Source organism: Maylandia zebra, linkage group LG10, assembly GCF_041146795.1.
Source record: "Maylandia zebra isolate NMK-2024a linkage group LG10, Mzebra_GT3a, whole genome shotgun sequence".
Lineage (NCBI taxonomy): Eukaryota > Metazoa > Chordata > Actinopteri > Cichliformes > Cichlidae > Maylandia > Maylandia zebra.
This window is the reverse complement of record NC_135176.1, coordinates 12,339,276-12,365,835: the sequence shown is the minus strand read 5'-3', so window position 1 is coordinate 12,365,835 and position 26,560 is coordinate 12,339,276. Positions and strand designations below refer to the sequence as shown.

The 26,560-nt window shown below is 38.7% G+C and overlaps 2 protein-coding genes across 10 annotated transcripts in view; one reads left to right on the top strand and one right to left on the bottom strand.

The window, feature by feature from the left end:
- The window catches only part of LOC101486592 (glutamate receptor 3), an 82,990-nt gene extending 81,300 nt beyond the window's left edge, over positions 1 to 1,690 (top strand). For all 7 annotated transcript variants that reach the window (XM_076889058.1, XM_076889057.1, XM_004573355.4 and 4 more), the window contains one exon: positions 191 to 1,690. The gene's annotated coding sequence lies outside the window, so the exon portion shown is untranslated. The remainder of the gene's footprint in view (positions 1 to 190) is intronic.
- A 1,101-nt stretch (positions 1,691 to 2,791) lies between these two features.
- thoc2 (THO complex 2) lies at positions 2,792 to 26,338 on the bottom strand. Of its 3 annotated transcripts, XM_004573354.4 has the most exons (39): positions 26,183 to 26,338; positions 23,638 to 23,693; positions 23,033 to 23,124; positions 22,565 to 22,616; positions 22,375 to 22,445; positions 22,101 to 22,222; positions 21,873 to 22,006; positions 21,082 to 21,242; positions 20,830 to 20,922; positions 20,495 to 20,650; positions 18,822 to 18,994; positions 18,422 to 18,617; positions 18,276 to 18,314; positions 18,015 to 18,145; positions 16,145 to 16,246; positions 15,387 to 15,471; positions 14,736 to 14,829; positions 14,532 to 14,612; positions 14,337 to 14,433; positions 13,891 to 14,008; positions 13,605 to 13,784; positions 13,300 to 13,464; positions 12,711 to 12,986; positions 12,370 to 12,511; positions 11,920 to 12,077; positions 11,393 to 11,521; positions 11,170 to 11,301; positions 10,869 to 11,053; positions 10,101 to 10,276; positions 9,798 to 9,900; positions 9,231 to 9,616; positions 8,871 to 8,929; positions 7,307 to 7,342; positions 5,221 to 5,346; positions 5,016 to 5,082; positions 4,760 to 4,905; positions 4,585 to 4,661; positions 3,854 to 3,900; positions 2,792 to 3,762 (listed from the first exon to the last, which is right to left on the bottom strand). In XM_004573354.4, the coding sequence occupies exons 1-38, from the start codon at positions 26,245 to 26,247 to the stop codon at positions 3,873 to 3,875; spliced, it is 4,689 nt and encodes a 1,562-aa protein (XP_004573411.1). In that variant the 5' UTR covers positions 26,248 to 26,338; the 3' UTR covers positions 2,792 to 3,762; positions 3,854 to 3,872. The 3 variants fall into 3 exon arrangements, 1 of the variants encoding a protein (XP_004573411.1); XR_191828.5 differs by lacking the exons at positions 2,792 to 3,762; positions 3,854 to 3,900; positions 4,585 to 4,661; ... (1 more) ...; positions 5,016 to 5,082; positions 5,221 to 5,346 and having other exon boundaries at positions 7,829 to 8,929; XR_191829.6 differs by lacking the exons at positions 2,792 to 3,762; positions 3,854 to 3,900; positions 4,585 to 4,661; ... (2 more) ...; positions 5,221 to 5,346; positions 7,307 to 7,342 and adding an exon at positions 7,376 to 7,512 and having other exon boundaries at positions 7,829 to 8,929.
- Between the last annotated feature and the right edge of the window lie 222 nt (positions 26,339 to 26,560).

Below are 26,560 nucleotides of genomic sequence, written 5' to 3'. Positions count from 1 at the left end.
CCTAACCTACTGCAGCTGGTTTGATGCCCTCAGATCTGATGAGCCTGAAGTAATAATTTTCTGTAGTTAACTCACTTTTGTGAAGCAGCAGGGGAATCTTGGCTTTTGAATCAAATAAGCTGAAATGAAATACCCACACACGGCAGTTTTTCATTTGACTCTCTTTTGCACATCTTCTGGCTTCACACAGGTGAATTGTTTCGATTCCCGCCGGTGATCCTGGATGGAAACTGCCACTCTGTGTGACCCCGACACTCCGTGGTTGGCGTCCTGGAGGCAACGGCCTTCTTTGTCACCAACTTGGACACAAGCCTACAAGTCAACAAGTGCTCATTTTGGGTTATGAACCCATCACACTAACAGAGGGCAATGTTGCAACAGGACTTTTGCTTCTGGAAACATGGGATTTGCCTCTCGTAGTGCCTTATGGAGCATTTCTGCATCATGGCAATGCAATTTAAAAATTGAATTCACTTGAAAAAAAAAAATAAATAAATAAAAAAATCTGTGGAAGTAGGGCAAAACATTGTTTCAAATGACAAACAAACTGTTGTAATTTCAGTTGTTTTCTATTTTAAAGAAGAAGAAGAAAGAGAAAAAAAGCCATGATTTGAAATCAAAATCCTGGATTACTTATTTAGTCATTTGAATCCTTTACAGACATATTTTTGTGGTGAACTCTTAAGTTGGATAAATGTTATATTTAGTGAAGTAAAGTCATTTTCTTGTTTTACTATAAGGCTTTTTTTCAGTGTATCAGAATATCTAGGACAAGCATCGAACACTAGGGTTAAGATCAATTTAACTGACAATAGTGAATCCAGGTTTTTACTCGGAAAATATCAATAATGTGAAATTAGTGGTCATCTTAAACAGCTTAGGTGGTGTCATTTTCAAAGCCAGCTGGACGTCACATACGACTGAATCTGTTTTAGATGCTTGTTTTGAATCGACTTTGTGCATTTCTTTCAGCTGCCACTCTTTGAAAAGAAACGATTCTTTTATTGAAATGAGGCCCGTGTTTGATCACTTAATGCCATATTGTTGAAATCAAAAGATTCATAAATACTTTAGAGGCTAGGAAGGTGACCCCTTTTTATGTAAACCGAACATTCAAATGGTTCAACTGAGCTTATGGTTTACACTTTGTACACACTTTAGAAGCTGTTCTCATGTAAGCGCAGTATCTGCAGCTGTGATTCTCAACATCTCTTTTTTGTTGGTAAATGATAACACACCATAGCTTCTTTGGTCGTGAAAAGCTTTCTGTGTCTATGCATTATGCAGAGGGGTGAAACTGTACATTGAGGGAAGAGCAACGAATGAAACATTTGTCTGTTTGTATAAGTGACATTTTTATATACTGAATAGTGGGGGGGAAAAGAACCTACAACCGCTACAAACAATGTATGCCTACATTTGTTTAGTATATCAGACTTTCTCATCCTTTTATTCCCCAGAAAAAAGTGCATGTGAATTTGGTAATAGTTTTAAACAAACTGCAGATCGAAATTGACCCTGGTTTAGTTAGTGTCTGTTAATGACATCTGATTTGGTTTAGTTTTTCCAGTTCATTTGTAACAGTACCTCAACCATGAGAGTTGCATGTATGGACACAGTGAACCTCTGTGGAGGGGTCATGTACAAAGGATTTTATTACATTTCCTTAATAAAAGCAGGTTTATATTTACGTGTGACTTTTATCTTTTGAATCCTTCAGATTACACTACAAAAAAAAAAGCTTATTTGTTTTAGTGTTGGAAAATGGCAAGTAGGTGCAGCAGTTTATTGAAACATGCACACATATATGTGTCAATACTGTGGAATAGGGTTACGGCCACTGCTAAAAGACAAAATTGGGCATGTCTTTTTTCAGTTTTTTCCCCCCAGTTGCCCCAATTCTCTTCTGCACTTTCCAGATGGTATTGCATCATTTTTGACAAGATCCTCAACACCACTGACTAAAATGCAGCATAAACCACATCAAAGCTTCCGCCACGTGTTACAAATGGCTGTAGTCACTGTTGCACGTTTCTCCTGACCTCTTCTGTATATATTCAGAATTTGAAGCATTCAATACAACTTTATTTAGGCACTGTATACTGTCAAGACAATACAAAAGTAATTCGTCACTCCATCAGATCTGTTGCCACTGATATTTCAGTCCAGTTCTTTTGTTATTACCTCAGATTGTTCTGTTTTCCTTCTGTAAGAATGGCCTCCTGACAGCCACTCTTCCATTAAGAACATTTTTGAGGCTTTAAAAAAACAAAAACAAATTCCTACTTCTTTAGGTCATGACTTTCAGATATTGTTCATCTGCAGATATGTTTTGATTCAGAGATCCTTCACTTGTCCAGCTGGCTAAAAGCTCTTTGAGAATCACATTGTTGGTGCAAATAATTATTTTGTCTTCCAAATTGTGTTCATGGATGGACTAAAAGAAATGCAACAGATGGATGGTGTGCCTAAAGATACTATTTAAAAGCTTAGCTTTGCTAAGCTGTCTGTTAATGTAGACATATCACTGGTTCATCCCTTGAATTGTACCTTTTTATGCTTAAATGATCAATAGGTCAGTGTGAAGTAGCTTAAAAAATTAAAATCTAAAGTCAATTCTTTATACACTTGACTATTTTAAAGTATAATACTGTAAATTAAGATGTTTGTTTTATCCCCCCCCCAACCCCAACCCAGCTGAGTGACTGGCCTGCAGATAATCCTCCTTATGCATGTCCTTACATTCATGGCAAAGAAAAGAAGGGAAGATAGACACAATATCAAACTGACACACTAGGAAAACTATTATTTATTGTTTTTGTTGTTGTTTAAAAAAAAGAAAAAGAAAAAAAAAGAGAAAAAGCTTACACTCATTGAGTACAGCAGATAAAATCTCCAAAAGTCATTTTGAAACAGCCGTATTTGGAGTACAGAGTATCAGATTTTGTGTGTGTGATTTTTTTCCTTTACAATTCTACATTTGAATCAACGTCAAACTGACATTTTTATAAATTATGTAAAAACCTGTTTAACACGAGGGGGGAAAAAAACCAAAAACACAAAAGAGCTGTATGGGACATTAAAAAAAAAAACAAGAAGTACAGAAATAACATGATGTGAATTTCATGTTACCCTCTTTATTATTGTACACAATATACAAACTGGTTCTTTGTATCATTTTACTCACATCTACCGTCTTACTCGGGTTAAAAGGTGGAGATAAATAAATAAAAGTATCTACGTATCTCAAAAGGATATGAGGTAAGTGAGCATGGAAAGCATGTTAACTCCAATAAAACAAGCAAAAAGCAAAAGCCCGACACTGTACAAAAAAGTAGACATTTTCAAGCATAAGATTATTGAATCTATGACCAGATGCAACCAAGAGATCATTTCATACAGTAACCACATTTCTAATTAGGATAATAACACTGTGATTACGGCAGCATGTTGCGCCCATATCAAATAATAATAATAATAATAATAAACAAAAAACAAACAACAAAACAAAAAACGGATACAAATTCACCAAGAAAAAAAAAAGTTTCCGCTGGTTTACCGTTGTTTGAAATGGAAAAATAATGAGGTGATCTTTAAGTTTAGATGAGTAGAACTAACAAGACTTGAGGTGGAATTTTTACAAAACGAAAAAAAACTAAAAAAGCCAATCAGGCCAAAAAAAAAAAAAGAAGAAGAATATGGGTTCACAACAGATGGAGTTGCAGATGTCTCGCAGATAAAAGCACAGCTTCTCCAGTTCCGCTGCAGCACGTGGATCGAAGAGGAAGAGAACAAACCATGAGACACGGAGCAACGGTTAAAGCCACTTACAAAGAAACTGTATGTGTCTTACCTTCACTAATTAGTGCACATTATCTGTGCTTGTCAGAGGATTTATGAGTACGACTGTTAAGGAAACGGTGAAATGCTCAAAGATGAAACAGCTGCTCATAAAAATGTAGTGACGAGAAAAGTCTTTAAAGGTTGTTAAATGAGTGCGTGGCAGTGCTGAGAAAGTCCTCTAAATAATACACCGACAAAAGAAACCCACAACTAACTGCAAGTGTGTGTAAGCCTGCCTGATATGAGGTGTATAAGCAAAGGGACTGGCACACTGGCTCTTTGAAATGTCCATCTAGAAATATGAAGTTGAAGTCACATGATCAGTTTAGACTGGCGCACTGGGCCAGAGGGGAAATAAGCCGACCACTAAATGTTCAAATAAGATGAATCAAACAGTTCAATGCAGAGGTTAAGAGCGCCAGTTAAAAACAAGCCAGCGGGGCTTGGTTGTAAGCGTAAATGTGGCATCTGCTGCAATCCTTATTGGATCTGAGTGTTTGTACGGACACATAATATACTAAAATGAATGTAATTATCCCATAATAGAAAACAAATTCAGTGCCGCGAACAGCTATAAGTATCTTTGAAACGCTACTTAACTTGATAAAAACTGTATTTGGCTAAATCAGTTAACTCCATCTACACTGGTCGGGATTTACAGTCTGAAATAAAGACAGCAATTTACGAAGAGTTCATTAAAATCACCTTCACACTGAAATGTCGCTTTATATTTAAGGATATTGCTTTTTCTCTTCCTTTCCTCCACTGCTGTCCCTCTTCTCTTTCTTTTCAGACTTCTCTTTGTCATGTCTGGACTCCTGCAGCACAAAAAGAAACAGAAAAAAAAAGTACATAATGACAATAAAGTCCTTTAGTCGACGGCTCAGGAGAGTGCGCGACAGCGACTGAGTCTGACCTTCTTGCCGCCAGAGGACGTCCGCTCGGGTTTCACAGAGTCGGCCTTCTCTTTACTGGATGATTTGGATCTTTTGCTCTTCTCTTTCTCGGCCGACAGCGGGGAGTCACAGGAAGGACTTGTGCTCTTGCTGTTTTTGGAGGCATCTAAGAACAAAATGTTGGCTTATATTAATTTTTATTTTATGTTGTCCTTGTTTGGCTGAGAGCTCCTTCAGATTTAAAAAATAAAATAAAGACAAAAAACAAACGCTTACTGGTCCCATTCTCATCCTTTCTGCGTTTGGCTTCTTGGCTCGTCTCACGGTCGTTGACAGTGTGGTCCTGATAGACAAATGACATGATTTAATAATAACTAATATTTCAACTATGTCCTTGTTGCTACTGCCTCTCCCTCTAATATGAAAACTAAATCTGAAAAAAATCCATTTCACATAGTTGATGAGGCGGTTAGACACTGACTCTCTTTCGCTCTTTCCGCTCTTCTTTCTTCTCTTTGGATCGGCCTTGTGTGTTCTCTGAGTCTTTCTTCTCCATCTCCCTCTCTCTGCTCTTGGACCGGGCAACTGAATTGAAGTTCATGTGGTGCTGGAAGAACAATTACATATGAATAGAACAAAACAACTCAAACAGACAGCAGTGCCTTTATGTTAAGTGTTAGTATAACTTTAAACATAATACAGCACTGCAGGGGGGGAATATGCCAACAATGGTGGTAAAACAAGTAGAAAAGTATTTACTATTGTACTTTTCCTAATCACTCTACATTGATGACATACTTCCAAATACTGACTGGTATTCAGTCATGTGACACGTGACTACTAACTGTTCAACAAAGAGTTCACAGTGGCTCAGAGTGGGCTGAGATCTGCATTTAGACTAAGGTGGAGTTGTTTGTCATTATGAGAACAACAACGAAAGAGTCCAAAGGAGAAAAACCATCTGTCAACTCATTTAAAGTCAAGTTAGTTTGTGATTTGTTTGTTGCAGTATGACTGACACTCAGTCTGATAGTTCTATTACATAACCCGAAAGGTATGTTTGACACAACATGCAAGGGATTCGCTTTCAGTGAGAGCTATGAAATATACTTTTCAGAGCAGTTTGAAAAGTTTTACACCGTCTTTCAATACAGGAGTTACAGCACAAATGTTGATAAAGGGCTTATGAATCTAGATACATAGGCATGCGAACACATCTTATAGTCTTAAGTCAAAGGCTGACATTATAAACATAATATAGGCATCACTGGTGGCCTGCGGCCAACAATGACGTGGATGAGGCAAGTTGATTGGCTAGCAGCTGACCAGGTTTCCACTGGTGGATTAACTTGTGAAGCAAACTGGCTGAAATGTACCATCACTATTAAGTAGTTTTTTCTCATTAACATGTCAATAAAAGTCCTTCATAAAAATGTTTGAATAATTTAAATATGAAGAACCCAAAGGTAGCTGCAGTGCCTTTCTAGCAGTGATGCCTGGAGCATGCTGGGGTGAGCCTACAGGGCAGAGCATATCCCACTACATTTAGTTCAGTTATCATTTTTCCACTAATATAGATTTATAATATGAAACAGAAATCCCCTAATAAATTAGTTATAATACATTAGGCTATCAAAGTAATGAAATTACCTTCATTTGAAGTTGGAGGTTAGTCTAATCTACTGGCTCAGAGGCAGAGTAGGAAAAAATGTTATCCTGAACCCATTATAATGAATAACTATTAATTAATAAAACAATCTGCGTTGATTAAGTTTTAAGATTCACAGATTCTTTATATTTATGATTAAAAATATAAACCTGTTACAATCAGCTGGAAATGAAGGGACACTTGAGTTTATATCTACTTTGTCTTGATAAAATATTGCTGTCCAACAAGAAATATGGCCCTATAACAGCACATAGTACTCAGTAACTGATGGTTTTCATTATAAAAGTGTACTGTGTAATGCTACATATATTAGTTATAAATTTTTAAGGACACAGCCAGCTGGGACTTCATGTTATTGTCTGGTATTTAATTTGCCCTTGCTGACATAAAAAGAGGTGAACAAGGTGAAGATACTTCAACAAAACCTGAACATAGCAGCATTACGGTTTGGTATTTATGGCTTTTTCATGTTTTTTGTTTTTTTAAGGTCTGCAATGACTTTACTTATTATTTAGGCAATGAAGCTAATGATTCTAGCAATTGACTAGAACCATCTTTTAAAAAAAAAAAATACCTTAAAGTTGCTGCTAAAAATCATGAAAATGAATACAAGTCATGTCTAATTCACCTAAATGCAGTCTTTAGCTGATGCAGTCTAGTGTAAGCTACATGCACACTTCTTCCAAGTGGCAGGTGTAGTTTAGCAGGAAAACATTTTCTACATGAAACTGCACATTACAGCTTTGGCAGTTCACACGAGCGACTATTTTTATTTTATTTTTTAAAGTGTGAGAACAAAAGACCGAATCACATGATATCAAACACTTTTTCATGTGAAAAGCTGAAGACGTTTTTGACTTGTGAACAAAAAGCTAGGAATAGAAGAGTTAATTCAAACCTTGGATGTGGACTCCTTGGGTTCGATGCTATTGTCCTGTAGGGATGAATGGAGATGACAGATGAGCTGGGAGGGGGTGGGGGATTGGGAGGAGGTTGTCAGACAGCAGCAGAGAGTTGGAAAAAGGGGTTGGGGAGGTGGGGAGTTGGGGCTGGCCGGACCAACAGCACACTTCTCCCTTGACCTCTGACCTTCAAGGACTAAGGCTTTGACAAGGTTATAACATAGAGGAGAAGTCATCATCTGGAATTGCAATATTTAAAATAGAAAAACCCTGAGCATATATGAAATAACTGCTAGTCTTAATACTACAGACATGTCTGACCTAAAATAGAAGTCCTACACCACAGCTGGTTTTCAATACATCTAAAGTGCAAGTGCTGAAAGTAATGTATGTGTGCGCGTGTGTGTGCGCGTGTGTGTGTGTGCGCGTGTGTTTGTATATAAATATATAAGACAAATCACTCAATTTCTTATGTGCTTGATTGCATCCCTACATAGGTAACTGTTGCTGTCACTTACAGTTCAGGAATGGAAAAGACACATGGAGCCTATTTCTCTGGTGGAAGGGTAAATTAAAGACCTATCACAAGCTTCCAGTGGTTTGGGCAACGCTCCAGACGATTCAGGCTTCGCCCACTCTCTCCCTCACTGCCTCTCTCTTTGCAGGGGTGGGCTTATTTTCTTCTGTATTTTTGGTAGATTGAAAACTGCAACATTCACATTCTCCGTTGATCTCAGATGCTGGTGGCTCTGGTTTTCGACTCATTGCTTGCCAGGAGGTAGTACAACTGAAGATCCCATTGGCTGGTAAGTCGTAGGGATAGCACTGAAGGGGGGGAGAGGGGACTCGGCAGGACTGACTGGACTTGCATCTCGTGACGTGCAGACTCCGTGAAGGACGTTTCAACAAGCGGAGATGGAAGAGGGACTCAGCTGCAGCAGAGGCACTCCTACAGCAGGGAAGATGCTGGACACCATCCATCTTTGTGCTGCATCCGGGGGACGTTGCGGGGTTAGCGAAATATTTCACATCACAAAAAACAGGAACTCTTCACAGCTCAGAAAAAAGGAGGGGGGAAAAACTCTTGGGCATCATTTCAAGTAGTAAAACACTGCTCCGGGTATGGGGGGGAAAAAATTGCCTATGGCGCGCTCTTTATTTGGCAAGCCTTTTTTTTTTTCTTCAGGTGAGTATTATTCTCAAAAACAAAAAAAACCCAAAAAACTCCACATGGAATATAGAAATGCTTAAAAAATTTCTTTCTTCCCAAGGCACACTGATTGCTTTCATTAATATGAAAATAGGTAAATATTTCAATATGAAAATACTCAATATACACAATATTTTCTTGGCTAAGTCCTTGAGGAGATCTCTCCCAATTCTGCAAAATATCATGCGTATGTCCATGGAATGCTTTCCAACTCCCATGGCTATGGTTGGGATTTCCGTGTGCGACAATTCTCCTTTGTTGATCTTCTGGGCTGCTGGAATGTGCAACGGCAGGGAACGCTCCGGCAGATAGAGAAGAAACTGGCACAGCCTTCCTCAAGCCATACTAACCTTAACAGACGAGGAGTGGGACGGGGAAGCGTGACTGTCGAGCTTTCGTCTTTTGTGATCTGTGAGAGACAAGCCGAGCGACACTGGTGTTAATTTGTGCATTAGTGCCATCCATTTAATGTCTTACAAACATGCTACAAAAGGTAAGAAAATGCTGAATCTAAATATTTAATTTTACTTAAGTGAATTCATGTGATTTACAAATGTAAAGCATGTCAGCATCCAAGTGGACAAACTGTCGCAGAAGTAGAAGAATAAATGAGATGAAGTGTACGGACCTCGTAAGAGGCCTGACAGAGAAGTCAAAATGTTACGGCACACTTTCATGAGCAGTCTAACACCACTGGAACGGCTTCTTACCCCTCTCAGATTCAGCCGACTCAGATCTGGGACCTGGTGACTTGAGGGACCCGGCCACAGCACTCCTGTCTCCTTTCTCCTTGCTCTTGGCCTCCTTGACAGCATCACGCTCCCTGGACGGTTCCATGGGCTCCCCGTTCCCGGCTTTGACCTTGTCGTCTTTTCCACTCTTCTCCTCTGGCTTCACTTTCTCCCTGTCTGCCTTCGGGGTCTTCTCCTTACCCTCTCGCACCACCCGCTCCTCTTTCCCTGCCCTCTCATCTCTCTGCTTTTCCCGACGGTTCTCCGCCTTTGCCTCTGGTGTGCTGCCGGGTGTCTTTTCTTTTTTCTCTTTTTTCTCCTTCCCACTCTTCTCTTTGTCGTCCCGTTCTTTAACGGCTTTGGTGCTGCGGAGACATTTTTCCTTTTCAAAACCATTTCATTGAAAATGCTTCACAGAGAAATCTTCTGAATCCAACACTCAATTATATTTTATTTATACATTGCTGTATCACAAAACAAACTGCACACACTTTCAGCAGCCGATGAAACTGGTGGATTTTTTAAAGCTTTGTTTTATTCTCCTACCTGTTGAGAGCACCGTTGCCATTGCTGGTGGTCACTTTGGCTGCTGCACTGTTGGCTTTGTTCACTGGCTTTGTGGTCCCCTGAGATTTATCCTTGGCCCGATCTGCCCAAAAAAATAAATAAATAAATAGTCGGACAGGGTTTATTAAAATTACAGGCTTTCATATTGGAACTGAAGCACTGAGTGTTTATGCTGCATCATTGTGGGAAAATAGTAATATAGACATACACAACAAAGAATTTAGTGTTTGTCAGATTAGAGAGAAAGGTGGTAGGTGTCACACTTTAAAATCCTTCACTCACCACCATCCTCTGAAGTCCCCTCCTCGGTCTTGCTTGTGTTAGTGGCAGGCTTGCCTGTGCTGCCGGGGCCGTTCTGTTGACTGGCAGGTGTGGCGCTGCGTGCTGGCTGCTCTTTGTGATGAAACTCATTCTCAGGGACCATGTGCACCTTCTGGCTTTTCAAGCGACCTGAATAACTGTAAGACGCATAAAGGGTTTGCAACAGCAGAGACAAAACTTCTAAAAGAACTTCTCAGTGTCACGCAGTGCAAGAATTAAACTTTTAGAAAGGGGTAAATATCAGGTAAAATAAGCCCCATTGTATATGTCTAATCATAGATTGCGCGCACACACACACACACACACGTATGTGCTGATCAATATCCAATACCAAACACAATTCTTTCCTATACACAGTGAAAACGTTCACGGAACAACATTCACTGCATATAGGATTTTTACTCAAATGTTTATAGAAATCCAGGTTCTGTCCTGTCTGCATACTTAAAACAATGGACTTGCTTTGTAGCTTTAATGGGTCAGTGGCATTAGGTTCTTCCAATTAAAAGTCACCTTACCACCTATTAAAAGGCTCAATTATCAACACTTAACAACTATCTCCACTCTAGGGCTAAAAATCAAGTGCACCAACCCATATTTTAACATAATCATCTCAGCTACAGATACAAGCTTCCACTCCTACATGTCTGATAAGAGTTCATAACCCCACTTCACACGATAGATGTTAACTATAAGCTCCACATAGAGCTGATCAGCACACAATGTTACCCCATTGCTAAGGCATAGAGGTCTGGTCGCTTATCCTTCTCTTCAAGGCAGATCTTGTGGACACGGCACTCTAGTGCTTGGCCCAGGTTCAGGACCTTCGGGTAGCAGGGCAGGATCTTGGTAAGTACTATTAAAATGTTCCTGATGTGGGTGTAATCTCCTGTTTCCAAGCAGTGAACGGATGCCTGGTTGGGGGAGAAAGAAAGGGTGAGATCATGGTTAAACACACACCATTAAGAGCAATGCTTAAAATCATTTGGACTGAATATAATAGAAGAGTAATGGTGAACAGACAACTCACTTTAGTCAGCATGTAATGCCATTTATGAACCACATGGCGGAAGTTTTCATAATCTAGCTGATCTGCTTTGTTTCCTCCATCAAAGCCTGTGGCTCTGAAGATGGTGAGGAAGCCGGGATAATTGGCACACTCCTACGACCGCACAAAAACAAGAAAGATTCACATCCAGCTCAACACGCAGCAGAAATTTTTCCAGGTACACAGAACATGTAGACATGGACACCTTCTCATAGATGGCACGGTCGCTGTGCCAGCGGGTCACCGTCTCCAACATGCAGCAGAGGAAGCGTCCATAGCGGTGAGACTCATTCTCCGTACAACTGGCCACAGTATAAATGATAGCAGAGAACACCTGCCAAGGGAACAGTGGACAGATTTTACTTAACGACTGAGGCAGCATGATCTATACATTATAATGTGCATGTATATTATTGGAAAATAAGGGGCAGTGCCCACACAAATTATGGTAAGTGTTCAAGCTTTTATGCTAATCATCATTCAGCTGAACCTTCTTAGTATATCACTTCAACCTAACATGATTCACTTGAATGGTTGAAGAACCACTCAATGATAAAGACTTTTTATTTTAATGGATTATTTTTACTCCTTCTCTTCTGCAGAGCGGGATGAATTAGAGCCTAGTTTATTAATCACATTATGAATATTTATTATTTTTCTTTCTAAAGCACTTTGGCTTTAAGAAGCTCTAAAAGTGGAGGTTAAATATTGTTGTCATGCGCAACCTCTTACCCGGTCGTAGCACAGTAGGGTGCAGAAGTTGGGAGTCTTCTGCTGATGGACAAGCTCAACGAATCGGGCACAGTACACCGCGTCGATGGATGAGAAGATGCAGCGAGGGAACAGGCAGAGCTGCAGGAACTTTGTTATGGTCTCATTTTTTGTGGATTCTGTCAGTAAGCATTTAGATTTGTGTTGGAAAAACAATGGACATTATATCTTCTCTCATGAATGATCCCATTACATCAGCTTTATTCCCCATTATTACATTAACTGACAGCCATGCAGCTGCTGGATGTTTGCTTAGTGAGAAATGCTTGTAAATAATGCAGCAGAATTTATATTTATAGCTTTCTCTTTGGGTCAAAAGAAAATTGATGCACTACTTTCTTTTCTTATTTAGAAAGACTGTGCACGAGCTGACTAAGATACATCAATACCACCAAACATTAAATCACTTACTGGCCAATAACCAGTTGTCTTTCTCCAGTTTGAGGCGGTGTAGAACTCTTTGGACATGCTCCAGCTGCTTCTTCTCCTCCTCCTGTAGTTTTTCCTGCAGTGCAGTGCAGCGTTCCTTCTCCTTCTTTTTCTTATTCAAGGGCTACATTGGAAATAAATCAAACAAAAAACAGTTAAATAAATACACCCAATTACTGATCACAATCATTTTACAAGTACTTCACACAGATATTATCTTAGTCCTTAGACTTTAGAAATTACACTGATTAAAATCAAAAACATCATTTCTGTAATAAATCTGCAATCTGCTGTCCAGCAACAACTCTCAAAAAGCTACTCACTATCTCAGGGTTCTCCTCAATTTGCTTGATCTGCGCCTTGAGCTTATTGACCTCACGCTCGTAGGCAGCATGTGGCACGGCCAAGTCGTACATGGTGAGGGACCAGAAGGTGGCGTAGAACTGAGGGCGGAGATCATCCCAGACCCTGGCTGGATGGAGCGATACCACAGCTTCATGCACCGGTGTCATCACCTGTTCGCAGGCCGCCACATACTTGTGCACCTTCTGCTGCTGCCGATTACCTTTTTCTGCCTTCTTCAACTCATCATACTTAGACTGCATGAAGAGAGCATGAAGTTAAAGGACCCTGAATTTTTTCAAGTTAATAAACAATATCCATTTTAAGCAATTCAAGCAAAAAACTAAACTAAACTTGTGAAGAGACAGATATACCATAAAGTCTTAAAACTTCAAACTTAAACAACAAAGTTACTTTTTAAAATATTTCCATTTTATTCATAAGACTCGAGTTCAGTCAGTTTTCAAACCCACTTTTTGAAATCTTTGTTTCAATGAGGGAAATCAAGTCCATAAGGACTGAGACAATTCAAAGGCAGTATGTTGAAAAAAATTAGAGTGATCTACTCACCAGTATCTGATGGGCATACATTGGCCTAGACAAGAAGAATGCAGCGTCATGTGGAGTGTGGAACTGGTTACAAAGGATGTCAATAGAGGGAACCCGCTTGATGTAGTCCTCCGTGCTGAGGTTGGAGGCCAGAAAACCACCAAACTGCACTAGTGTGTCATGACACTGCAGGAAATAAATTATTAATTATATATAGGAACAAATGAAACATAGTCTCTTAAGTTTTTGTTGTTAGATGTGTTTCAATTTAGTTGTCAAATGCAAGGTCAGTCAACTGTTTAATTTTACTGTGAGAGGGTGAGTACCTGGTCATACAGATGTCCAACAAGTTTAAGATGTTTCTCTCCACCCTCCAAGAAAACCACGCCGTTTCGTTGCTGGGCCATGAGTAAACACAGCGGTAGTGCTAGTTCGTGATCCAGAAGCACCTCCTTCAGACGCTGAGACGACTTTTTAGTGTTTCTGATCTGGCCGAAGTATCCACCCTGCAAAGAGAATCAGACTCATGATCCGTGCACCTGCGCTGAGATTAAAACAACGGGCTCAAGAAATCTTACAGCTCTTTCTAACGAGACTGCATTAGTCTCATACCTCGGCTTTGAGTTGCTCGCCTCCCGTCATGGCTTCTAACTGTTCCGAGGTCATCTCATCGGTGATCTCAATGCCAGCCATTTTCTGCACCACTTCTTTCAAGATCAACAGGTCAAAACTGCAGTAAAAAGAGTGAAGTTCCTCATATGTTTAAATAAGAAACATATAAAGCAAAGTAGACAATGACCGCCAAAAACAACCACATGCTCATCTCCTTAAAGACATTTTATGATATTTTTAAAAGTGGGATTAATTAAATCTTTTCTGATTTCTCGGTAGTGATATTACAAGTTGTACAGCAAGTATGTATCTTTTATTATTTGAAATGATTATTAAAAAATATTTTATCAGGCAAAGTAATATGAAAGAAAAAAAATCCAATGGTCCTTGGACTCGCAAGTTAGTAATTCTATGCCGTCTCTGCTAAACAGTTTGTATCCACTCACCTTTTCCCTGCTTTTAGTTGATTGGTGACATATTGAAGGAGGCCAGCCAGCTCAATCGGGTACTTTCTGAACACAGCTCCACACAGACTTGCCAGGCCTTGGCGTATCAGAAGAACAGGTGTTTGTTAGATATTCATTAAAATATCAAACAATTTCTTTTCTTTTTCATGCAAATGAAACCGTGAAGCCACTCACTCTGAAGCCACGAGGAGATGGTAGTGTCATCGTGCTTCATCTTTTCCTTCTCAGGATTGGCCAGAGCCTCAATTATGCAATCTGAAGACAGAGTTAAAAGGAACAACACAGACGGACAACTCCCTCACAACTCAGAAACGCACACACACTTGTTAACAAACTGAAAAAAGGACAAAAAAAAGAGAAAAAAAAAGTGTAGGATACAGGCCAAGACATCGTAGTTGAGGGATGTGAGGTATTTCAGGGAGTCGACCACGGGGCTGATGAGGTTGTCGTACCATTGTATCTGAGACAGGATCTGCCATAAAACAACGAAGGAGGAGGATGAAAAATGACATTACACATTACACCACACCTTATAGCATTTGTCACATATATTAAAAAAAAAAAAAAACTGTGTCTGAACACACTGAAACAGATGAGATGCTCATTTGAGCAGTCTTATATTGTGAGGTGCACTGATTTGTTAAAATCAGTCTCCCAGATGCAGAACAAAATGTCCTACTGATGTGTATGAACAAATTTCATTCAAAACATTTTGCTTTTTTCCATGCAAACATTTCCTGCCATTTAGTTTTTGCCAAGTGACTATAAATTTGATTAATGGATGTAGAATTTGCAAGCAGGACGCTAGACATGAGCAATTCCTCGAAACCATGTAATCGGAAACCAAGCCTGCTGTAGGACACAGAGAGAAATCTTACTGGCAACTGTATGGAATAGAAAAGAAAAAAAAAAGGTGCCACATGTCTAGAGAAGTATTTCTTTACGGCCATAAAAATGCAGGATTGGTTGCTCTTTGTAGTTTGTGGACACACACAGTAAAATAAAATAATTGCAATAAAAGGGACTTACATAATCAAAGAGGATGGTGGGATTACTATGGCTCAGTTTTCCAATCTGCCTTCCAGATTGTTTCACGTTCTCTTTGGTCAACCGCCTGAAGAGTGGAGCAAAAAAGGAAAAGAAAGGGAGGACAGGGGAGAGAAAAGACTTAATAACACAAGATGACACAAAGAGCACTGTGAGCAAAAACTGTCACTTCTATAAGTTTCAAAGCAGTTGGAAAATGTTCTTACGGTTGTCATCTTAAAATAAGAGAACTGTTACTATTTTTTTCCCCAGTAGCAGGACAGTGTTAGGATAATTACTTGCCCAGCATCAAAAGTAAGTCCCCCTTTTGCTACAACATCCTCATGTTTAACTGTGCTTAAAACAAAGCTTCACTTGAAGTGGTTAACTAAAAACCAAACAAATCTCTGCATATTTCTATTAAATGTCCAACTTGAATAATAATACTATTACTACTAATAATAACAACATTTTTTTACACACACACACACACACACACACACACACACACACACACACACACACACACACACAGTAAACTTTCATTTGCTCCTGCTCGTTTAGTGTCATGCAACGATAACAGTGATTAATATTCAACTATTATCCAAAATTTGTTCCTGAGTTTAGTAATGTACCACACATCATTGAAAGGTAATATGAAATTGACAGATTTCAGACAAAAGATTGATCAACACTTGAAGATTCAACAATATTAGATGTTGAAAAGATGATCCAAAGGCACAGAAAAACATTTTACTTACTTCATGATGTATTTGGCCCTATCCACGGTCTGAGCTTTGACTTTAACCAATAATGGATGGCTGGAATATGTCTCATTCTTCCATTGCCCATATAACCGATACCTTAGAGAACACATAATGAGAAAGCAAAGGTAAAAACTTAAAAACACCTGTAAGAATGGCAGTGTATGACATATTAAGAATCTACAATTTCACATCTATAAGAACTCAGACTAGAGCAGGGCGATATGACCAAAAATATTTATCACAATATACATTTGAAAATCTGCGATAACGATATAACTGACGATATAATTGACACTAGACAAAATACTTTACAACTCCACAACTTTATTAGTGCAAAAAACCCATCAATGTATTTTCACTGAAACAAGCAGCTGTTTTTTTTATCTGCATTAAAGTTATATAAAAATTAACAGTGCGAATGCAAATTCCTTGCTGACAGTTTAACCAAAAGGCATTTCCAGTGGAAATTGGCTGACATATCCTCAGCATAACCATGTATAATATCCACAAAAGAGGTTATACACACATAATACAGTAATATTATGTTGAAGCACAGTATGTATCACTCCGCGAGGCGCCTGCCTACGATAGCCGTAATGCTCCGACAATCCATCAAGCGCTGCGGCTTCGTAGCTTAGCAAGGTCGTACTAAAACATTTGACAGATTTTCGAGCGCCGTGTACATAAAATCGTTTCGAGGTCAGTAAACACAACCAGAATTCATACATAAGGCACACGGGATTATAAGGGGCACTGTCGATTTTCAGAAAAATCAAAGGATTGATTTTAAGTGTGCCGTATTTTCCAAACAACACGGTAATAACGACGGCCCGCTAGCATGCGCTACCAAAAATAGTGCTTTGTTGTGTATCTGACGGACGAAAGCCAAACCAGTTCCACACCACTGAAGCTGCAGCATTTTTACAAATCAATTCAGGTTCATCCATTTCATTCAATAATCCGCTTTCGCCCTTCTCATTCTGCGTCGCCGCCATGCTTTTTCCACCATGTGCGTATGAAAACAAAGGCACTGCGCATGCACGTTTTACCCATATTCTATCGCAATATTTTCTTATCGTTGCCCAACATTATATCGGTATTACCGTTAAAGGTATGATATGGCCCAGCCCTAACTCAGACCACGCTTTCAAGGGAGTTAAGTTCATTAAACTTGCAGTTCAAAGCAGTTTAGGAATTTTCTTATGCATCTTATTTGCTCTTGTCAAGACAGCAACGTGAATGTCTAATTTGTATCACATGCTTCACAAAATTAAACCAATAATTAACCGTGTCATTTTTGAAATAATAACACTAACAAAAAATGTTTTAAATGCATCTGCACATTAGTACTATGACAACCCCACTGGCAAATGAGCTACAGTACCTGCCCATTTGTAGTATACAGGAAATAATTTCTTTTGACATTGTCAAGACAGATCAGTATGCAGAAACTTTCCCTGTATTTCAAAGTGCAACTATCATACGTAATCTACAAGTTTGTATTATCATCTGACAAAGTGACATGTACAACCAGAAGTAAAACAAATCCTCTGGGAATATGGAGCATCAGTGCCTATCAGCGCTGTGTGAAAATGTCCCATCAAAGGCTCTAAAAATAAAATTCTTGCACTGCTTAGAGGAATAGAAAAGTATATTGCACATAGAGCCACGGATCTCACTTTGCATAACCAAGCATTGTTTTAAGAACTGAGTGTGACTGTGTGTGGTAGTTGTTCTTTGGCAGCTGGTATACACCATCCTTGAGCGACGCCTGAGGGTTTACGAACCAACAATTACACAGCACCACATGCGGTGAGTGATACTATGGTGCAGCAAATGAGTGTGAGTCTGTGCGTGTCCTTACCTATGCTGGTAGGGAAAGAGTTTGAAGAGACCCCACAGCTCCTCAGACATGCAAGCATTGCACTCCATCAGAGAGAGTGACGGGAGTAGCACCTGGTCTGCAATACTCAGGAAACAGCTCAACAGTGTGTCCTACAATGAAGATACCATTAACATGAATAAGCTTCTCAAAGTTACATAAACTAAAAATTAACCCATTAAATATAGATAAATAAATAAATCAGTGTTTCTATAAGTAACAACCATGTGACTTTATGCTCACCATTTTGTCTTTCACCTCAGGTCTGTTATCACTTTGGTACTGAGACAAAACAAAACAAAACAAGAAAAACACAGAATAGCAGTCACAATTAGATGAAGGCTGCATTGCAGATGTGGAAAACAAATAGAGGGTGGTTTGTGGTGTACCTCTTTCATGAATGCCTTGCCAAGACGCACAATCTTGGCAAAGAGGATAGGGTCATGGGAGAGGTGAGGGCCCAGGTAGCAGAGCATGCTGAATGTGTCCTTCCTTAGGTCCTCAAAGCTCTCTGCAGGCTGAGGGGCCCGCTTGCTCCTTAGTGGGTGCATTACACATCCTCTTGCCCCTTTAGGAACACCAGCCCTAAAAAAATACAGAGGAGCATATCAAAGTTTGTGTTTAATTTCATATTTTTTCCCAAATCAGTTCTCCATGTCCCATGTCCTAGTGGGCTTGTACACATAAAACTGAGAAAAATTCAAACCAGCTGTAAAATAAGATGTACTTGTGCATTCTTTTGGCTCTGACTACACATGGTGTGCAGTAAATGAAACATGAAATCAGCACCTTCTGTAAAGAGGCTCCACAGTCAGGTGCACAAGCTGGCAGAGTGCCAGTGCGATGGCCTTGTGAGAAGTGGCATAGAAGGAAGGCATCTGGTCCATAATACTCTGGGCATGGTGCCAGTCTCCGATCCTGAGCAGCGCTTCCAACAGACCAAGCTTCTGGTTATCAGGTGGCTGTAAGCACAAAAAAATAAGAGCAACTAAGTGTCTGTCTATTGTTAAATATGCCAACGTCCAGTAACATTCACTAACGTAATTAAAGCAGACGCAAGAACTAAGCACAGCTGCTGTCACAAAACAAACTGACAAAGAGGCTGCACTAAGATGTTAGTGCCTTCAGTTGCACACCATACTTCTTGCCTCTTTATTTGCTGGCATCAATTGTTCTCTAGCCTACACCGTCACATAGGGCTGCTCGATTATGGCAAAAATGATAATCACGATTATTTTCACTGAAATTGAGATCTTGATTATTTGACGATATTTATTTAACAATAACAATGTATTGAATAATGACTTTAAAGATTGTCAAAAAATAATATAAAATAGTGTGCAAATACTGATAACAGTGCAAATGTTTGCAATATAAAAAATAAATGAAAAATGTAAACATCTATGTTAAGTGAACTTTGCAGTGTTGCTCTGTGGTGCAGCTACGACACTGTAGCAAAGTTTACACACTATGTCTACGACTCCGCGAACCCATAATGTTTCCACACCACTGAAGTATTTTTTAACCTCTCTTTTCAACCAACAGCAGTCACTCTCCTCTCCAAATAACTTCTGCTTAGCTTTCCGAGCTTCCCTCGGGTCCTCTTAATTGTTGTGACACGTGTTCAAAATGCAGAGAGGTGCGCTCGATTTGCCACACAGAGCAGCGTGAGAGTAAAGCACGAGGGAGGGGCTAATAATCGGCTCAGTCATTTTTAATGATTGTTGAAAGCCCAGATCGTAATCGAGATTAAAATTCGATTAATTGAGCAGCCCTACCGTCACACACTGAATCAATGCTTTTGTTTGGAGAAAGTCAGAATTTTATATTTTAGAAATCAAAAAATAAGAACATTCGTTTGGAAACTGATATTTTGACATCTCTTTTATTTTATCCATAGCTATCAAACCTTGTTAGTACAGTAAAGTTCCAAATTTTTTTCTACTAAGGAACCCTTTAATGATTAAAAAAAGCAATTTATACAATAAAATTAGATTTTTTATGTTATTCTCTTAGCAAAGTTACTCTATTTCAATCCAGTGAACTACAACGAAGCTTAAAACTGAGTATGATAAAACGCTTTAACTGAAAAAAAGAACAACTCAACTTAAAACTAAAATAATAATAATGTGAACTTTAAGAACTACTAAAATAAAAACATTTTTGCAATGTTCTGAACTTCAGTGTTCTGTAAGACACTGTCTGCATCATAATAACAAAAACACTCAAAATAATAAAAACCAAACTTAAAAAGGAACAGTTTAAACAATAAAAAAAACTAAACTAAAATCTCAAAACTCACTCTGGAAAGTAAATGAAGTAAAACCAAGTAAAATACACAACTACAGTAATTCTGCTCCAAGTAGACAGTTCTGCTACAGTTCCTTTTTGTATTGCATCACTTCCATCCATCCTGAACAGACCTGCATGCAACCGTAATAAGAAAAAAATACCTTCATCACCTTGTCATTTTTCTCCTCTTCCTTCTCTTTGTCCTTTTCTTTGTCCTCACTTTTCTCAGAGGGCAACACAACCATGACCAGCTTGCGAGCTATCTGCTTTGCCTCTGAGATGTCTCGTTTGTGCTCCTCTATGATGGCGGCATCTAGTGGCATAAGCTGGGAAAGCACGAAAACAAAACAAAAATTCAGTCTAGAGGCGATGCTTTGTCCACAAGAGTCACAATTAACATATCTGAACTAACAGTAAATTTAGGCATATATGATCCATAAGCCTAGATTTAGTTGATGTTATAACTAATGTAGTAATTAGCTGGATTTGCAGGTCTCTTCCTTACATGTACGTAAAGATCTTCCAGCTCTATCAGGTTATAGTGAAGGAGAGCAGCAGCAATATGGTAAAGTGACTTTGGGGTTTCCTCATTGGGCTCCTGAAAAAGAACATAAATCAACAAAGAAAACAGAAGTGATAAATATGATTCAGAGATTACAATTATAGGAGACATTTTAAAACACAGGTAATAACTTTGAGGTCATTTACTATACTGCTAGACACAGTCTGGCTTCTTTTATTTTTATGATGTTCTTACCTGGTAGAATTTGAACTTAAAGCCCAGGATGTGGCAAAGGGTGAGAGGCTCACACATGTAAGACTTGATGAGGGACAGGAAGAACTCATCTTGGTCAGATCGACTCTCATACACCTCCAGAATTATGTCCAATACTCGGTTGGGGTCTAGGTTGAAACATCCTGCAGGCAAAATAATCAGGAAAACTAAGCAGCCAAAAAGGAGAACTTAAAACGGCTAGTCCACAAATTCTGCTGCTATAATGCAAGGTTAACACAGAACAGGAGAGCCACCGGACCTCCTTGCGGTAGGGGACAAGGATACAGGTTTTTATTTTTAGGTCACCCCTCTGTATCTGAACTGCCTTGTAATACTATTCCTTTGATCTCAGACTGATGAAATCCAATATTGTTAATTTATCATACACTAAAGTAACCACACATTCAATTTAAAATCATCACTATCCTGATGCATAATATGTGGTAGAGACACTGAAGAACATTAATAAAAAGTACTGAGTTTATAAAGTCTGGTTAACAAAACTGATGCTGAAAAAAAAAGAGCCACGACACTGAATAATGGCAAGAAAGTGTGATTTTTCAAAGCATTTTACAGTGAAGCAGACCTTAGATCATTTGGATTTAAAATGTAATTACTTTATCATTTAATCCTATTAGACAACAGGAAAACATAATCTCTCCAGCCATGGCTATCAGTGACAGAGAGAGAGATAAAAACACCCTTAAGAAGTGTGTAAACGATAACAGAAGCACCATGTGTGAAGCAGTGACAATGAAAAAGCAGTTTGTTACCTATGAGGGATTTGATGCTCTCCAGAACAATATGGCTGGTAATATTCCCCGACAGGTCTTGGCCTAGCTCAGTGATTAGTTTGGCGTAGCCCTCGTTCTCCTCTCTTAGCAGGTTAAACTTTTGCTGTTTGTAACTGAAAAGAAAAAAAAGAAATGTTACACAAATCTTGAAAGGACTTATGAAGCACCTTATCTATGCCTACATCTTTATCACATTTCTATACTTACAATAGTTTAGTCTTGATTTTAACAATTTTCTGATTGAACTGATGGGCTTGTTTTATAAGTCCAAGGGACTCGAGAGTTTCTGGATCCAGCCTCTCTTTCAGAATGGCTTCAGGGACACAAAACTGGGGGGGGAAACAAATTTTTAAAAAAGAGGCAAGTAATTAGTTCATTTTCGTACGCTATTAGAGACACGACAGTCAGTAAGGCCTCTATAAATTTAAATAGAAAGTGGCATACAATTTGTTCTATCAGCTGATAAGAAAGTAATACTTACCAAACATGCGCCGACCAGCTGTGTGTAATGGTCACGTTTGTTTTTTTCTTCCAGTGCACTAGTCTCTAAATCTGTGAAAGTAAACAAACATTAAAAACAAACAATAAAAACATATCAAATCAGATAATGTCGTCATAGTACTAAAACAAACAATCAAACAAATAAACAAACTCAAAACCAGAAAAGTTACCTAGTATACTGAACACATCTGCTAAAACTGATGGCATGTCTTCTCGGAGTTCCTGAAAACAAACCAAAACAAAAGATAAGTAAAAATGTTTAAGGCTTGGCAAAATCTATTGTTACGAGGTACAAAGAAGCTCTAACAACACAACTCCTGTGAGTGGGTAGATTTTGTTTCTTTAGTATCTGTAATTTACCATCATATCTTTAAACAGACGTATAATTACACAGAAATACTGAACACATTATGTGCCAAAATAAAACGATAGTGTTTATACACCTGACATACAGAACTTTATACATAAAAACAAAATTTGAGATGTATTGCTATTGGGCTAATAATGTTAAACCATGAGGTGGTAATAAGAACCCCCCCCCCCCCCCCCCCCCCAAAAAAAAGAAAAACAAACAAAACAAAAAAAAGCCCAACAACAACAACCTTGAGGTAAAAACAACAAGCTAAAAACACATGTACCATCATGTCCCCAAGGACGCTGGTGACAAGATCCAACTTGAGGTTCCCCTGTACAACTTGCCAGCAGAGCTCATATAAGGCAGTCTGTATGTCTGTAGGGGTAACAGATAAAAGCACAAGCCAAGTTTTACGTAATACTAAAATAAAAAAAGTAACTGAGAAATAATTCATAACATAAACTAAAACATCAAAGATTAGTGTAAGTGATTCAATGCAGTTGAATAAACAAGGAAAGTATTTCCTTTACTGTCACAACGTGATAGTAAAATTTGTCCTTTTGGACATAAAATCACTTGATTACAGTGTTATCTGAAATTTTGTGACACGTGTCAGCACACACACCAAACAGAAATCTCCACATGGGCTGCTTAGTTCCCTTCTACCTTCCAGCCATTGTTACACGTGGATAGTACCGTGTTTCATTGATTTAATTTTTTTTAAATCTACTTATTATTTAAATTTAAATAATTTTAAACCTTTTGCATTCATTTTGGAAACTATGAGAATTCCCAAGGTGGACGTGTGTACATGAGGAGCAAGCTAAAATACAGTGACAGATGCATACAAGAAGAGTATTAAAGGAACGAGGGTCACACTCAACTCACCTTTAATTTCACTTCCATGATCTGCTTTCTCTGTAAGGTCTTTGCAGAGTTGTACACTATGAAGTAATGAGAGAATTCTTTTTTAGATTAAACTAGGATACATAAACATGATGATGAAAACCCTTATAAAGCTCAATGAACGAACCAGGATGCATGAAAACTTATTTAAATCCGTTTGTTCAGTGCCAACAATTTCTACATAACATTATTCTTGTAATATCCCGTTCACTTCCTCCAAGTTATATTTCTAAACCACATAACACTACACCTTTATTTACACCTTAATCCAGTCTTAACATTACACCACAAAAAGCTTTAGGTTTATCCTAATTATCAATGTAGTAGCTCAAGAAATATTATATTACCTACATTGTCACTACACGAGTATTTATGCTGAAACTGCTGTGTTTGTATATAACAATAGCACTGGCTCTTATGTTTGCTGGATTGATTACTGACTGAATCTTTGGGCGGGACAACCCTTACCTTCTCTGTTGCCAAACGCTCGCACAGATTTATAGTTAGTATTTACTGAGTGCCATGTTTCTCCCTCTTAAATTGACTGTGATAACTTAGCTGGTGGATTGAAAGACTTAACGGTTCACCCAGTTGACAGCTTGACTGGTCTTAAAATATCAGAAGTAGTGATGACAAAGGCAGACTAATAGAGCACGTTCTGCCAGGCACATCCCATTTATTAAAAGGTACAATTACACACACTGGAGCACACTAGCTCCTTTCCTCTGTAAGAAACGCAGCACAGTCCATCAGCTTAACTGTTAGTGATAACAGCTTGTCAGGTGCTAAACACACTGTGAACAAGAAATGCAAATGCTACAAAAAGTCAGAGTTACAGCAAACGGACACCTTGGATTGCCAGAGCCTGTAAGGTCAAATGTGCAAAGCTGCTATTTGTATAATGAGGCTGACACAACATTTTCACCACTTTAAGCTAAACCCTGGTCTCTGGGACTGGTTAATTGCAACTCACCTGGCATAACTAAATAATATTTTTTTTAAAAAAAAGTAGATCCAGATGTCCACAATGTTTTATATCAATGAATTATATGGCTTAAAAATATTGGTTACGTAATAACAATGTGATACTTATCAACATGAAAACCACATTTTCATTTGCTGCCTGTCATTACAGAGGATGGCATCTCACTGTGCTGCCAAATCACACTTTCACTGCAATGTACTCAGCTTTGCTATAACGGGTAATTTGCCTTGATGGAAATACTTTAATAGTTACCCCGTAGTTGCAACTGTTTGGCACAATTTCCAGTTAAAGTACTATCAGTTATTGACACAAGATAGTGGAACGAGAGTTTGAGTTGGTGCATCCCACTGCAGGCCTTTCTTAAATATGCAAGGCCTACAGCACATAATCGTAGCTAGTACTGTGGATGAGCCTATTGTGTCTCAGCTCACAGGCGATGGCAGTACTCAACATTAATGCGTGAAATTATTATTCACGCAACGTTTTTCTTGTATTTTTTGTTCTGAAGAAACTAATTTTAAGATAACAGTCGCCGTACATCAAGGTGTTGGGAGAGGCTTTTACAGTACTGCTTAAATTATTAAGTTTAACATGTAATGTTAGTGATAAAGTTTACTCTGATAATCGAGATGTCTTTATACAGTACCAAGCGCACAGATGTGCATCGATGAATAACCTTGGCTATGTCCACAGTCTCTATGCAAACCTTACAGCGACTATCCTACACCAATATCTAGGTGAAATTAACGCCAGCTAAGAAAAGTATGACGTTAGCTGTAGCTAGGTTAACATTATGATTAAAATATTCATCTCCTAAAATATATATCGTCAAATGATACGTTTTGTTAAACTGAATCAAAAAGCGTCATCTTTATTCTTCCAGGCTTACCCAACTAAACATTAAAGCATACGAAAAGGAATTCAACAAAACAATTACTGTAGCTAACGTTACGGCTAATCTGCTAAAGCGTTTTGTCAATGTCCGTTGTTTTCCCTCCACACGATTATTTAGTGTTAAGGTTTATAACAGGCTGCCCAAGGGGTTTTCTCGCCAGCTAATACTCGGTTGTCTGCTCGAAGTTGATAACTGCTAATTCCTTGAACTTTGGAAGTACATTTATTCCACTTTACTAGATAGTGCGATATCGAAGCAACAGAAGTGTATGCTAGCTCGCTTAGCGTTAACAGCCATAGTGTTTACACATTGACGGCGAATCAAATGGGAGCGTAAAGCTAGCCTTACTGCTAGCAGACAGCATTAGCTTCCACGGTGACGTTCAAAGCCATTGACGTCTTCTTTTCACAAGTCTAACAAATTAACTGTATTCAGTACTCAGGAACTAAATTACATGTATTTTTTTTTTTTAAGTAAGTGACACTTGTAAGCCACTTTAAATTTTAGCTGCTTGGCTCAAGCTAACACACCTAAAGACCGGCCTTATATTTGAATGCTAGCTACGTCATTCTCGATAGTTTTTATTCGTAAACAACGGGTAAAAAGATGCAAAATTCAACACTGCCTTGAAATTCAGATGCACTCACAACTCATGTTTTCCTGTTTTTTCCCAGTTTTTGATCCATTCACTAGGAAGGGTAAGTGTCGCCATCTTCCATGCACACAGCCCGGATGTCTAGTTTATCATCATGGCACACACAGGGTCAAATGTGGTGGTTAGCCGCCGCTGCTAGATCACTGGTGCATTGTGGGACATCGACAGCTGTGCGTCCGAGGTTTTCGCACGGAGTGGTGGTGATGGTCGTGTAGTCTTGGAATAAGTTTGATTCTCCACGTTGTACTATTTAACTTGTTTAGTTAAATAAAATCCCGTGACACTTGAACAACCCAATTTAAATCTACCAGTAACATTTTCTCTAAGAACTACCTAAACAACAAATTGCAGGACAGCTGCGATTTCCATA

What these genes read in the sequence shown, in the direction of transcription:
- thoc2 (XM_004573354.4), bottom strand. Translation starts at nt 26,247, where the DNA reads ATGGCGACACTTACCCTTCCTAGTGAATGGATCAAAAACTGGGAAAAA. An exon ending in CTCTATGCCTTAGCAATGGG is followed by an intron (nt 10,277 to 10,868) that starts GTAACATTGTGT and finishes TGCGTCTTACAG; the next exon opens with TTATTCAGGTCGCTTGAAAA. An exon ending in GGAAAGGAAGAGAAAAAGCA is followed by an intron (nt 3,901 to 4,584) that starts ATATCCTTAAAT and finishes TAACAGTCGTAC; the next exon opens with TCATAAATCCTCTGACAAGC.